This window comes from Barbus barbus (assembly GCF_936440315.1).
Source record: "Barbus barbus genome assembly, chromosome: 14".
NCBI lineage: Eukaryota > Metazoa > Chordata > Actinopteri > Cypriniformes > Cyprinidae > Barbus > Barbus barbus.
The window spans coordinates 14,643,193-14,658,157 of record NC_136742.1 but is presented as its reverse complement, the minus strand read 5'-3'; the positions used below and the strand labels follow the sequence as shown (position 1 = coordinate 14,658,157).

General features: G+C 37.2%; 2 protein-coding genes across 2 annotated transcripts in view; one reads left to right on the top strand and one right to left on the bottom strand.

Moving 5' to 3' along the window:
- LOC306880185 (creatine kinase B-type-like) overlaps positions 1-14,965 on the top strand; it is a 985,569-nt gene that overhangs the window by 725,785 nt on the left and 244,819 nt on the right. The gene's annotated exons all lie outside the window — the stretch shown is intronic.
- The window catches only part of LOC306880577 (uridine diphosphate glucose pyrophosphatase NUDT14-like), a 33,742-nt gene that overhangs the window by 12,995 nt on the left and 5,782 nt on the right, over positions 1-14,965 (bottom strand). The window contains exon 2 of the mRNA XM_079434190.1: positions 4,720-4,763. Within this exon, the coding sequence (XP_079290316.1) occupies positions 4,720-4,763 (44 nt within the window). The remainder of the gene's footprint in view (positions 1-4,719; positions 4,764-14,965) is intronic.

The following is a 14,965-nucleotide window of genomic DNA, read 5'->3' as shown; positions in this document are numbered from 1 at the left end:
GTTCAAAAACGGCGAAAGGTTAGTGCATTGTGCACCAATAGAAATAAGAGTGGCCCTGTCGTATGTAAGAATGGCCATCTTACAAAAAGAAACCGGTGTTTATAGTTTACAATACGAAAAAATAACAAAAGAAGACAAAGTTTGGTCGGAGCAGTCGTGACGGCAGCCGATCTCACCGGCGCCAATCTACTGCATAATAACATTTCCTTCACTTGTAAATGGTGCTTAAATATATTTCTCTCTTGACAATGTTTCTCTGGAGAAAGCAATATTATGGATAGAGGACTCGTATTTTAGCTGGAAACAACAGTTTGAGGTTAAAAAGGTCTTAATGCTGGATGTTTCTTATGAAGACATCTTTTCTTCATGAAACTTTAATTGATAGACTGAGTCATGTGGATTACTACGGAGACCCTAAAAGCTCATGGTGGTGGAAAGATTTCGGGGTGGGTGAAAAAAATTCGGGGTGGGAGGAAAAAATATTTTTCAAATCTTTTGCGTTCTCTCGCAAAACTTTTGCGTTCCCTCACAAAACTTTTGCGTTCTCTCGCAAAGCAAACATCTTTGCGAGAGAACGCAAAGTTTTGCGAGGGAACGCAAACATCTTTGCGAGAGAACGCAACGTTTTGCGAGGGAACGCAAAAGTTTTGCGAGAGAATGCAAAAGATTTGAAAAATATTTTTTCCTCCCACCCCGAATTTTTTTCACCCACCCCGAAATCTTTCCACCACCATGAGCTCTTAGGGGCTCCGTAGATTACTTGTGGATTATTGTGATATTTTTAGCGGCTGTTTGGTCTCTCTATTGACGGGAACCCATCCACTGTAGAGGATCCATTAGAGATGTAATGCAACATTTCTCCAAATCTGTATCTTTTTGGGGTGATGTATTCCTTTAAGGTGTGGACATATTAATGGAATTTCAGCAAAATATTGTATTTAGCGATGTATGAATAACAGCTTGCAAAGAAGTCACTTTCAATACAAGCAACTTCCTATTGGTCAACATGGAAAATGTGTGGGCAACTTGAACCAGCTGCAAAATCTGTTTGGGCAAATCTTTCAGCTTCACACAAAATTCCCAATTGTCTTACAGCACTCTATTAAAATTACTGGATTTTGCCTGCAAAATTCGGTAAATGTGACCGCACCTTTAGAGTGCAAGATTTGCCGATTGTCACAGGCCTCAGATCATTCTATGCTATAATATGTTGTATTAGTGTAATTGTTTCGATGGCAATGGAGAGAGACGGCTCTTTGAGTGGGGAAAGCGGATATGTCTGTAGAGGCAGGAAGCCCTGCCCTGCCTTTCCAATGGTGAATGCGTGCCAGAGATTACCACACAGCTTAAATGTAAACCAACACACACTCCTGAATCTTACCCACAATATGTATTCACATATTCTCTCCTGTAATATGTTTTATATGGCTACACATAGAAATAAAAGTCTTAGCAAAGGGATGCACAATAAGGTAGATCAGTAGTATTTTGGTTTAACTTATCAACTTTGGATATTTAGTTGTTCATGCTCATTTTCCATATTTTATACTTAGATCACCTTACAGTTAATCTTTATAAACACCATTACTACAGCAATTAAATATTCAGACGAAGTAGTAAAAAAAACAAATGAATTTCCAGTTTTGGTCAAAATTGTTTTGGAAGGCCACAATCATTGACCAAAAAACATTAGAGCTTCTTCAATGATGAGAGCGCTCCTGAATTGATACGACTCAGATTATGCACAAACATTTGGTAGGAAGCGCTATCATCTGGAGACACAATGATCTGATGGTTTAATGCCTGATTAAGATCGGTCCTGTAGTTAAGGCACAAATCCAATGTCTGTCAGTTAAGATCCTTCCTTTTTCTTCACCGCTGATGAGCTGTGGACTGTCCCGAATGAAGAGTGCAGTCTGGGTCAACCTTTGAAAATTGTGCAGCTGACAGGTCAGTGCCCCAGCGAGCCGAGGCATGTCTGAATGGCGCGCTCCTCGCCGCTTCACCTCTCCACCCTGGAAATACTGTCGAAGTCATGCAGGACGTGTCACACACCATTGAGCATGTGACAGGGGTGGATTGCTGCAGGATGCGATGCAACCGGAGCAGCAGGAAAGAGAGCAGAGGACTGGTGCTGGTGATTATAATAATTACTCGCATCACAACACTGATGCACATCATATCACACACATGATACACACTCATCAACACTCTTCAAAGTCCTCACAAAGACAATGGCTACCAACTCGTTACCTCCCAAACACCAGCAGAGCTCTCATTAGACTGTAGCAGTGGCACTAATGACCTGAACAGATGCTGCTTTTAATGGCTTTACCTTTCATCTGCAGATCACCTCATTCATCAAGCCACCAAACAGTGCAAGAAAACAATGACTTGGTCAAATGGTGACATCAAATAAGAGCATGCACATACACAAAGTTTGGGGTTGGTAAGTGTTTTTGTTTTTATATATATGTTTATGCTCACCAAGGCAGATTTATTTGATCATAAACAGCAACTGTGTAAAATATTAAAATTCGAAAAATTACCTTTCTATTTTAATATATTTATTAATTTGGAAAGTTCTGAATTTTCAGCAGCCATTACTTCAGTTTTCAGTGTCACATGATCCTTCAGAAATCATTATAATACAATGATTTGGTGCTCAAAAACATTTCTTATTATCAATTTTGAAAACAGTTGTACTGCTTTTGTGAAAGCAGTGATTTGTTTTTCTTCAGGACTTTTAGATGAACAGAAAGTTCAAAAGAACAGCATTTATAACAAATCTTTTGTAACAATAAATGTCTTTACTGTCACATTTAATCGATTTAATGTGCCCTTGCTGAACAACAGCATTAATTTCTTCAAAAATTCTTACTGACCTCAAACCTTTGATTGGTAGTCTTCATCAAAATAAAACCACAAACTCCCATCTTCAAATAATTTTTCAACCTTCAAATGGATTTACAACAAAACCTCCATGGTTGTGGTGGTGAGTACCTTGGTTTTAGTGGCTTCACCTCAACTCAGTCTTGTCCATGCACCTTGTCCAGAACTGGTTTGACACTGTGGTTTTATATTGACAATGTTTTCATTTGAGTTTTTCTTCTCGTTGCTTGAGTTGAGCTGGTGGTCCAGAATCCAAGTCCACCCAGCCATTCTGATGTACTGTTATTTTCTTTCCTTGCTTGGACATTTTCTCACTTTGAATTTAATAAGGTCGGAAAAATGACTTGTCATGTTGTGAATGGTTAGAATATGGTGTTACAAGCCCACAGAAATCATGTTTTGGTTCGCAGACCATTTTCTCACAGACATGGTCCAGACGCTCCTCATTGAAGAACAAAGGCCTTCTTAAGAAACCTAATTTAGGAATGTGCTGTAACTCTTTTTATATTATTGGCCAGAGACTTTGTAGTCGCTTTGTTCTTCCTGCTGAGAATGATTGAATCTCCATACATCTCCATGAGAAAATAAAAGTGTCTGGCAATATTGACACATGGTCCACAGAGGTACTTAATCTTCACCGATAGCTTTAATGAACCCTGTATGAAAGGTCACCCGTGATCTCAAGGCAGCAGTTGACAACTGGAGAGGTACAAAGAGGCTGCTCTTAGGTGTGTAATGACCCAAAAACCGCTTTGGGTCAGTGGGAAGGGGTTGTGTGGGAAACAGAACTGAAGTTTAACTGCTTCTGCCTCTATCTTGGACACTTCAAACCTGGTCAGGGATCAGCGAGTGCATTGAGGACAGGTGGAGGGTTGCAAATGCCTACCTGAACCCACTAAAAACAGAGCTGTGTATCAAAGTTAGAAAAAAAGGGACATATTTATTGTAACAAAGCTCAATGGAGACATGATCGTGTAAAAGACACATTAAGACTTTTGGGGCAGGGGAGACCTTCTTATTGTTGCACCGTGGTAAGACATTCCAGCACCAAAAGCCTCAAATCCTTCCAGGTTTACAGTTGTCTTAAAGTATTATGTGAAAACATGCAGCTTAAAGGGATAGTTCACCCAAAAATGAAAATTCTGTCATTAATTATGCACTCTTATGTTGATTCAAACCCATAAGACCTCCATTCATCTTCGGGACATAAATTAAGATACGCACATAATGTTGTTTACCTTCAGCTCTAAGCATGCACATATGTCGTGAATAAGAGATTAAATGTGATTACATTTAATGTAATTTTACAGCAAAATACTGTTAATTATTATTATTTCTTTGAAATTATGGTTTTATAATGTAATTTATAAATTACTATGAGAAAACGTAATTTGACATTTCCAGAATTCTCTGCATTACACTTCACATTTGATGTTTTTTCATAAATTAAAACTGCCTGTTTTAGGTGGTTATCAGTGTATTACAACAGATATTAGTACTTTAATAGGTTGGTATATTAACATTATATCAGTTAATGAAATTTGTTTGTTTTTTTTTTTTTACTGTGAATTTAAGTTAAGTCTGTAAAACCAAAAATATTACTACCATATTTATTTTCGGTAAAGTTAGGCCAACCACAGCTGCCGGTATTTTACCGTAAATGTTACTGATTTTTTTTTTTTTACAGTGTACACTCCAAAAGGAAAGAGATAGTCAAACACAGTAACCAAATAAATTATCTTCAAATTATGTCAGAGAGGGTTTACTTGTAAAATGATCTTGTTAAAAAACAAACAAACCCAAAAAAACAGTAAGACACATTCTCACCTATCATGGGTTTGCATAAAGTCCCAGGACTTCTTTGTTCCATTCTGTGAAAAAAGCAAAATTAAAATAATATAATTTCTAAAATAACAGTTCAGGTAAATATGTAAAACAAACAACTGAGATAGACAGTCTGCATATTCAAAACTGTAGAAAGCCTTAATCATTGCATTGAAGGTGGCTTACTTTTTTTTCTTTTTTTTTTAAGTAACCAAAATATTGTAAACTTTTAAAATCCATGTCCAAAGATGTAAAGAAATCTTAATTCCATTGTAAAAGTGGCTCATGAAAAGATTTTTGAAGATTTTATTTAAAACATTAAATATTATTTTTTACTTTATTTTTTTTCATACTGTAAATCAAGTGAAAGTGTAAATTTCCAAGGTTAAAAGAGGTAGCTGGGCTGATGTTTTGAACAGTGCAAATATAATTGCTAGAGTAGTTGCTAAGCAACCAGATGTGTCATCCATCCCAAAATTACATAAAAAGCAATTAGTCACAGATCTTTCATTAATACATAGTTTAATGAAAGGGATAAAAAGTTGTTCAATAATAATAATAGATGTTTAAGCCAAAAGAAAAAAAACATGCTGGATTGCTATAATCGATTGTTCACATTAAAGATCTCATGGATATACAAAAAATATATACCAAGGTTAAAGAGATGTTATTGAATCTTTAGCAATCTATTGTGTATTTGAGTTGTCAAAACACCCCAGCAATAATGGGAAAGGGTGTGCAGCTCTTAAAATGATAGTAGTAACAGCCTAGGCTTATGTTTTGTGTACAGTGCATGTACAGTTTCTCACTCCACTCTCCCTTTTACATAAATCTCTAGCACTTTTGATCACCACAGTGCCTGAAGACAGGGATTCTGTGAGACATGAATCTCACAAGAATGGACAGGTTTCTGAAAAGGTTGTTGGTGTTGCTTAAGATGATGGGGGATCGGCCTAGTGCATGTGCGTTTGTACTCTATTTGAAGGGGCATCAACTCAAGTGCAATCTACATACTTGTAAAACATCACCTTTTCTTTATACTTGTCTTTTGGGATGAAAAGTGACTGAACAATCAACCAGTTGATCTGTGCATCAAAGGTGATGTGCCCTGTAAGATGCTTGGCATCACAGAAGTGTGTTCACAGCAGATCCTGTATCATATTTTCCCAAACAGAACAATTCAAATGATATTAAGATTATGCTTAACTCTGAGACTTTGCAGCTGATAGTGGTCTCAACACATACTAGACCATGTGTCATAGAGTAATTTTCTTTTCATGTGTGCTCTTTATGCTTACACCCACAGTAAATATTCATTCACCATAAAAGAGTGAATTAGCACATCACTCCCAACTTGCATCAGCTAAAGGATCATGATAACAGGCAGCATCATGAGACAACATTCAAATTTTGAAGTGATGTTTATTATACAGAATGTAGTTCTATTAAAAAAAATCTATTTTTGTTCTAAAAAATAATATTTTGTTGTAGTTTACTCACTTTCACTGTGGCCTAGTTAAACCCTTAAACTGACGGTCACTTTATGCAGATTTCACCATTTTTTATATGCATATCTAAGTTGGTTGGTGTATAAGCACAAAGCCAGAAATAATCAAAAGCTTCATTACACCTCTCAATGACCAGACACTGTGCTATTTAAAAAATGCAGCACCTTTTTCCAGTTGAACAGCTTAAGCGTGACCTACCTAATCATGGTTGCAGGTCTGATCTGTTAATAAGAAGCAAAGCTTCATTAATGGAAACAGTCATTGGTTACCTGAGGCACCAGTGTAAAACGAGAGTGTGGAAAGTGAACCTGCATACCAAGCATGGTCAGTGGATCCGATGGGGTCATGTTTGCTTTGGGCAATGCCGCTTTCGTGCTAATGACCTGTATCTTTTGGCTCCAAAACGTGGCTGTTTAGGAGGGAAGACTGAGAGAGCGGAACAAACTTCAGTCTTGTTGCTCTAAATGGTGTCAGATCTGCTCCATTAATCCAAGAGCACCTAGTTAAATGCTTGAATAGGGTCTTTGAATTCTTCATACTCAAGAATCTGCTGCTTTGAAACATGAAAGAAATGCATCCTAAAAAATTGCATCCTTTTCTAGTCATTGGTGATTATGTTTAAAATACAGTAATTCAGGTTTGCTATAATGAATCATTTAGACTAGAGCTGTCACGTTTCCTCAGTTAAATTTTAGTACTCTATTATAAAACATCCTCAATTGCATTTTGTCCCTGTCGATTAACTGGCAAAATAACATAAGTGGCGCAACACCATGGATGAGAAGCATTATTAGACCATTTTCTAAGGCTGCATGAAATATTAAACCATTTAAAAATTATAATAAAACACAGTGCTATTGTGAATTCACAAAGGCTGTGATTCAATTAAATAAATACGAGCTTCTGGATTAATATGCCATTTACTTATATGCCGTGTAGGTTACGTGCATCTCAGAGTGGCTCTGTTCACTGTAAATGCTGCTCCACACAAACAGTTAGCATTTACATGCCCGGGCCATCTCAAACTTCATCTATGCTGTGAGTTGCTTAAAATGTTAATTTGAGAACAATGTGCATCATTTTGATCATATTTATAATGTAAATCATTTATAAACCTACGCCAACACAGGAGAATAGTCATTTTATTTTTAAATAAGCTAACTGTTCAATGCGACTTCAAAATAAAAGTCTCTGAGTTTGCTTTTTTTTTTCTGAGTCAGCTCTGAGTTTGCATATTTTGATGTCCATATGTTCTTGTTCAAGAAATGAAAGTGGCTTAATTAAATGCTGTTTAGTCAATATTAAACAAGGGTTAGATCACGCTGTAAAGTGTAAAAACAATTGTCAGGCCTTTGGCACCCTCTGCAGGCATTCGATATAAGCATGTAAATTGGGATTAGGCCTATATTGTTTTATTACTTTATGCATTTTGATTGTTTTGTTCAATAAAACAATATGATTACTTCCTTTTTTGAACCAATTATTATTGCCTCATTGCTATTATATATGTATTTTAAGTAATTTTAACCTATTGTTTGTTTTTCTTACCACTAAAAATTATCAGAGTAGTGTTGTTAAGAGTACCGACTGCGAAACCATTCAGAACTGAAATTTAAAAAAATAATAGACGTGGTTGATAGACACGTCCTTCAAATGCTCTTTGTGTTTCAGTGTGAGCGCACGGTGAAGAGCATGATGCGATGATCATTGTAGCCAATCACAGTCATATTTGTTGAGCGTGTGAACTAGGGCTGGGCGATATGGCCTAAGAAAAAAAATCCCAGATTTGTTTACAAAAAATCCGATTTACGATTTAAATAGATTTTTTACCCCCTACTTCAGAAATTGTTCAAAACAAGTTTTAACTTCATTTTGTTTTGATTTTCCCTGCTGGGATTTAATCTGGATTTCCCCCTTGGGGTTAAAGTGCAATCAGAAACAACAAGCCAAAAAGACAAGATGGCAGGCCCTGCCATAGTAAAAAGTGAAAATGTAACTTAACATAACATAAAACATAAAATTATGTGACCATTTTTGATAAGTTTTCTTTAAACACAAGTTTTAACATCTTGCTATTCAGTAGATAGGAGGTAGTTCTGATAAAGTGCAAACAAAACATTCAACAGCATTAAATATCAGTGACTGTTGGTTGTTTTTTGGCAGGACGATGACGAATGGTTTGCAGATCCTGAGCACCACTGACAAACATCTGATCTTGTAAAATGTGTGGTAAGTACTGCCGCTCCATAGTATAAACAGTACATGTGATCGCGAATCTCGAAAGTGAAAGTGAAACTAAAAAGCGATCGTGCATTCAAAAGCAGTTTCCATGCCAGGCGTAATCCCTGATGCCAGCAATTTTATATACAATTACCCTTTGATAAAACTGTATTGAAATATATATTTTCCTCCCATCTCATATCTATTCCCTTTAAGGAGTTCCGTAGTACACGTAATTTTTCTTTCCGTACACGGGATGCGGCAGATTGCGGGGGGATCACCAGCGTACTTTGTACGCTTAGGACACACATACGCACTGAAGTTATTTAACAGTAATCAGTTTTTCCACATGGTGGCAACACCATTCCGGGCTGTTGTTTCACAGTTGAAAACGAAACTAAAGAGACTGACATCAAAATAGCTGAGACTGCAACAACAGACGCTCACAAGCGCTTGTCAATGTGAGCGTCTGTTGTTGCAGTCTCAGCTATTTTGATGTCAGTCTCTTTAGTTTCGTTTTATGGTATAAGACAGCTCAGCTTTGGTTTAAAAGAGAAAAATATTTGTTATCAGTCATGACTTAACGGGGGAAAATAGAGCAGACACTGAACATGGTTGAAGCTTTCTAGAGCGCGTGCGATGGCCGTACTGCGTTCGCGTACAAAAACGAAGTAACGTTAGGCCTTTAACATCATGATGTCTATCAGCCATCGGCGATGGACGATGGCATCGTCTATCGGCCAAACCTTATATAGCAAACGCGCGGGGGGAGGGCTGAGCTCATTCGGAACTACAGGAGCTCAGAGGGGAGTGTCGGCGGATGTTAAAAAGAAAACCAATTTTCATTCTAACAAATCAACGTAAACTACACATTTGAGCTAATCGATAAAATCGATTTATCGCCCAGCCCTAGTGTGAACTCAATGATCAATCAGCGCTGTTTAAGAATCTGCTCAACAGTACTCAAATGTTAGCAGGAAATGGACGTTTTTAAAATTTCAGTACCGAATCGTATCACGGTTGATACTTCTGACAACACTAGATCCGATTACTCGTCAGAATAATTAGATTACAGCCCTAACAGACCTGTGAACTGGTTTACTTGGCATACTGATTGACTCACAAATCAGCTGATTAAATATTTTGGAGCAAACTGTACAGTAACTAGCAAAATGTTCACTACTGAAATTTTCTCTGAAATTTCATGACTTTCCAATTATTCCTGTTTTCCATTACCATGAAAAAAAAAACCCTAAAACAATTAAGCTTTGGTAAACGTTGTAAAAACAAGACTTTTCAGCAAAGAAAATAAAGTTTTACTCAATTTTTAAAAACCATATTTGAAAACTTTGGACTTATACAATGCAGAAGAGATGATGTTCACTTTTCAAAAAGTGTTATAAAAACACCTGGGTCAGGAAAGAGGTGTGTGCCCGCTTCCCTGATCATATCAAAATGATCCAAACTTTGTGTATGTGCTAAATTCTTCAATCTTTCCCGCAGGGTCAGACAAGTGGGGATAAAAAGTTCCTTTTCATGGCAAGTGTATACTTGAGTACATACTTGTGGAGGCGAAAGTGGGTATGTTAATGAATGGAGGGGGATGTAACGTGCAGAATTTTAGATTGTGAAATGAAAGTCTTTACGCTACTATTATCTGAGCATTTCTTTGGTTCATAAAGGATGATGCCAACTACAGTATCTGAAGCAGAGACGACCCGCAGTTTACTGAGAAGCTTGAACATTTGCATTCCATGAACGCAAACCCTTAGTCTTTGTCTGAACACCAGTATTAACCCAACCATCACCAGCAAATTGAAAGAGCACAGAGAGGGAGAGGCTATGCAAGTTCATGCACCTCAAAGACAAGCCCAAAAAATGAAAGTACTTCAACTTGAGCATTAGCTCTTACAGGGTAGAAAAAGACATATGAGCAAAGAGTAAGGGCTTTAAAATGAGGGTACAACAGATTAGAGTTAATGTTTGTTGCTCAACAGTAAACGATGCACATTCACATACCACAGACACCAGGTCTATTGTCTACATAATCACTGCCATGACATCCTGAAGTATAAAAAAATATGTGGGATTTCAGCCTCTTTGTAATACTAGTTCTGTCATAGGGAATGCAAGGCATTTCTGAGATAAATGTGTAAAGAAAAAAACCTTCAAATCAGAGATGAGCCTGTTGCACCAGCCAACGGTCAAGAGTAAACGTGACTAATCACATGGAGCCAGCATCCTGCATTATCGTGAACAGTTTTATGAGGGCTGTTTCTACTAGATGGCACTTTATCAGTAATGGCTGGCGACTGATTTCACTGCAATAGTGTAAAAACATTAATACAAAGAGTCATAACAAGAAAGTTTTAATGAAAAAAAATCTGAAACGGACTAATTGATTTATAAAATGTATCAATCTCAATACATGTATCAATCTCAATACATTTTCTTAAATTCATGCCACTACACTGTAGAAGAGATACTAAAAATGGCCTTGATTTCAAAGCGGTAGACCGAATGCTCACAATCTCATCTGCAGATAAACTCTGCAGTTGAATAAACAGCCTGTAAACACCACAAGCCTTTACAAACCATGTGAGATATAAGCAACAGATTGAGGCAGGTACACAGATGCCAACATATGCTGAGAAGACGCATTTGCTGTAAACATACAGGCAACTGGGAGCATTATGCCATTAGAATGGGAAAGAACAATACTTTGCAATAAAACTAAAAGAGTAATTTATCACTGTAAGTTCTTGATGTTGCTTAATGAAATTCTGCAAAGCATCCCATCTAAACAGAGGAAGTGAAATCAGCTTTCAGAGAGCTGCTCTGCAGGAATGAATCCTGTAGAACCAGACAATGTCCTAACTCAAAAATTCAACTATAGCCTACTAAACTTATGGCTGTTAAATGCACTAAGGGTAGTTGTTTTTAAATCAAACATTTTGTAGTAGGTCATCACAAGATGATTTACAGACAATTATTTTTTTTAATAACACCAAAGCAAAAAAACAAAACATACAATACAATAAGGTCTCATCTAACATAGCTATGTATGAACTAACAATTAGCAATCTACTTTTACATTATTTACATGAGTATAACATTTAATAGCATATTATATTATGTATAAAACTGTATATTATTGGACTTAAAACTAGGTACATAAAGAACCAAGGTCAAGGTTATGACTCTAGGTTATGAAATTATTCTGTTGCAAGAAATTCCGGTTTAGTGGAGGGCTATAGGCTTCACTTCACAAGAGAAAAGCGGTACACATTTGGCTGCACCACTTGGTTTTCATGGTAAAGCATGTTGTAGTACAAGGAAGTACATCATAATATACGATGTAAGTCAACATCTGTCTGGGCTAGCCAGATTTTGAATCAATAACATCAACAACATCAGGTTCCATGACACTTTTGCATCTTTTTCGTTAAAGCTTGAATCTGGTAACTATTCACTGCCATTATATGGACAAGTGCGAGCAAGACTTTTATTTAAATTTAAATTTTCTCCTTTGGTGGTCTGAAAAGACAGAAGGTGACATTAAATAAAAATTACTAAATTTAAATTTTTGGGTGGAGTATCGCTTTAAAGAGAAAAAACAAAGTGATGTAATATTTTTGATCCATCATTCAGTTTTATTGCCTTCAGAAGCCCTGGTGAGGTTCTTGCTGCTTTTATGGTTTGCCCCCTATAGGTCTATTCTGTGTGGCCGAGCGTGTTTAGGGTCCCTGGTCTTGCACACAGATGGTGGGGGTCCCTCATTATCAGGGCGACTCTCCAGGTCAACAAGAAAAGCCTTTTGGGACCCTGGGAATCACAAGCGACATGGATTACAACACAGATTACAGGGAGTGGAAGGAGATGCAGGGCCTTGAAATTATTATGCCCCCTCAGTCCTACTCGCAATAAAGGCTTATGAGTGAATAGGGAGGAGTGAAAGGCCTTGTTCTTTTGCATGCTTGAAGTCTAATTATCATCAGCTTGCAGTTTATAATGCTGTGACCCCGACAGCTGCTGAGAATTCAATTGCCGTCACGCTGCCATTTACAATCAAGGCCTTTAATTCCCACCATGTGCTGTTCAACTTCCCAAGATTTAAAACCCTTATCGCACATTATTCCCACCAGGATATCATGTGCCAAGCCCTGCTGATATTCATAGTAAGAAAAATGCTGTTTGGATCCGGCTGGGTGTGTTGGTGTGAAATACAAGGGATAATGAGCAAAAGGAGTCATTATTTTTTAATCACGTGCTTGTTTACTGCACTTAACCGTTCATTTTCTTCTAGAGCCTGAACATCAGCCCAACATACTACTGGTGCTTAAAATGAAAGATGCGTTTCTTTGGGAAAGCAATTATGCACCACCAGCCCGGAGAGGGTACAAAGGTTAATTGAGTCCTCAACCATACTTCAGATCTCAAAGGTAAACACTAAGATGTCATTACATCGAAACAAACAATGTAACCAAACCCACCAACCAGCAAAACAAAACACTTTCTGTGTAAACAACAAAACCCCACCCTCCAACATGGACACATGCTGATTGCCTTCACAGCCCATAAATTATGACAAAAACAAAAACAAGCGTTCAACATTTTTTGGAAGGTTTCTTGTCAGCCTCTGAGGTAGGATCATCATCTCTTGCTCATCTTTGTCTGTCATCTTTTTTACTTAAATTATGAAAAAGTAAGAGCAAATGCAGACATGTCCACCGTTTTAACCCAATTCAAAAGGCTTTGTGCCGCTGCTTTTCTTCCAGTGCTTGCACTTCAGAGCACAGGGGTAGGGATGAAAGAGATGGGGGAACAGAGGGAGCTCAACCTCTGTGTCTCCATCTGCTTTCTCCTCGCCCTCCACCCCTCATTGACCCCTCTCTCCTTCTGCCCTTCCATCCCACAGGTGTGAGCTTACCTCCCCAAATTACCCCCTCCATGTACCCCCGCCCCCCCTTCAAGCCCCATGCTGGGTTTAAGTAGCGCTCATGCCTCTCAGCCTGGGGCTACAAGTTCTTGCAACCATTACATTACAAATGCCTACTGTTGGGGAGGTAAATAAAGGTCTTCGATTACGCTGCCAGTTGATGGAGGGTAAAATAAATTTGTTTGGTTCTTACGATATAGAGCGCTGTGACAGGCTTTTCTAAATTTAATCTGTCAATGACAAATAAGTGTGTCCACAAAAAGTAAAAGGGTTAAAAAAAACAAGTTAAATGCAAAATCGAAGAATTGCTGTTGGTTTTATATGGTTTAGCAAACCAGAAAAAAAATTATACGATTTTTCACAAATCATGAATTTTATTAATTATATTATTAATTCATAATAACTGTTAAGTTTTGGGGGGAGTCTTTTACAATGTTTTAAACCCTGAATTTGCCTTGGCTTGTCATAAAAGGTCAAATTATCTAATATTTTAACTGCCCCTTGACAAACAGTCTTTAAGATCTGCAAAGATCCTCTCTATGATGTCATTTCCTGTTTTACGTTGGTACAACATGATTTTTTGCGATAAACTAAAATTTTCTTAAAAATGTTATTTTTATTTATATTTATTTATTATTAAAAGAAGAGATTATGGATATTAGTTGACAAGTTGTTTTTAGTCTTTTTCCTCATGGTTATTAGTATTAGAGAATTTAAAATTAAATTTTTAATTTAGAAATCCAAAACATGCTTTTAATAAAAGCAATGTTTTAAAGTCAATGGTCCTCATTCATGAAACACGAGCAGAACAAATTTTTGTGTAAATCGTTCGTAGAGCCGTTCTGACGTAAACTTTCGAATTCATGAAAATGTTCGTATTTTCAAAATGTTAGTTGGTGGTACGAAATGTACACCTGCTCCCTACCACGTGTAAATGGTGCGTAAAACGTTTTCTGTTTCTTTTTGGCAAACTGATGACACTGAATTTAGATGCACTGCCATAATAATATTTTACAAGTTCGATCGTGTGCTCAGTTTTTTTTTCTTTTTTCTTTTGTAGCTGAGATTTGCTAAACTGTTTAGCTTTGGATATAAAATGCAGCGTTTGTCACGGTCACTTTTTATCCAGCTGTCCAATCAATGGAGGAGGGGCAGGACAAATACTACACCGACCAATCATCCTACTTGTACAACAACTGAACAATAGAGAAGTTAATATTACTGCATTTTTACATTCAGTAATATTCTTCAAAATGAGATACTAGTAATACTTTTACAGCCATGGATATTCCACATCATAGCAGCCAAAGAGTCTCAGCTGGAAAAAACGCTGTGCCACCAAAGCATTCTCAAGCGCCACCAGCTGGTCATTTTAAGAAGAGCATCTGCCATTTTTCACCTGGCTAAAAACACATTGGTGGACATGTAATTGAATATTTATTGTTAGGCATATGGCCTATTAGTCTTTTTTGCACTTATGCAATATACTGGAGCCAAACCTTGGAGCCAAACCTGAGAAAGTAGACCAGAATATTCCACTGCGTTCCTGGACATGCAATTTGCATAGCTGTAATTCATAGGT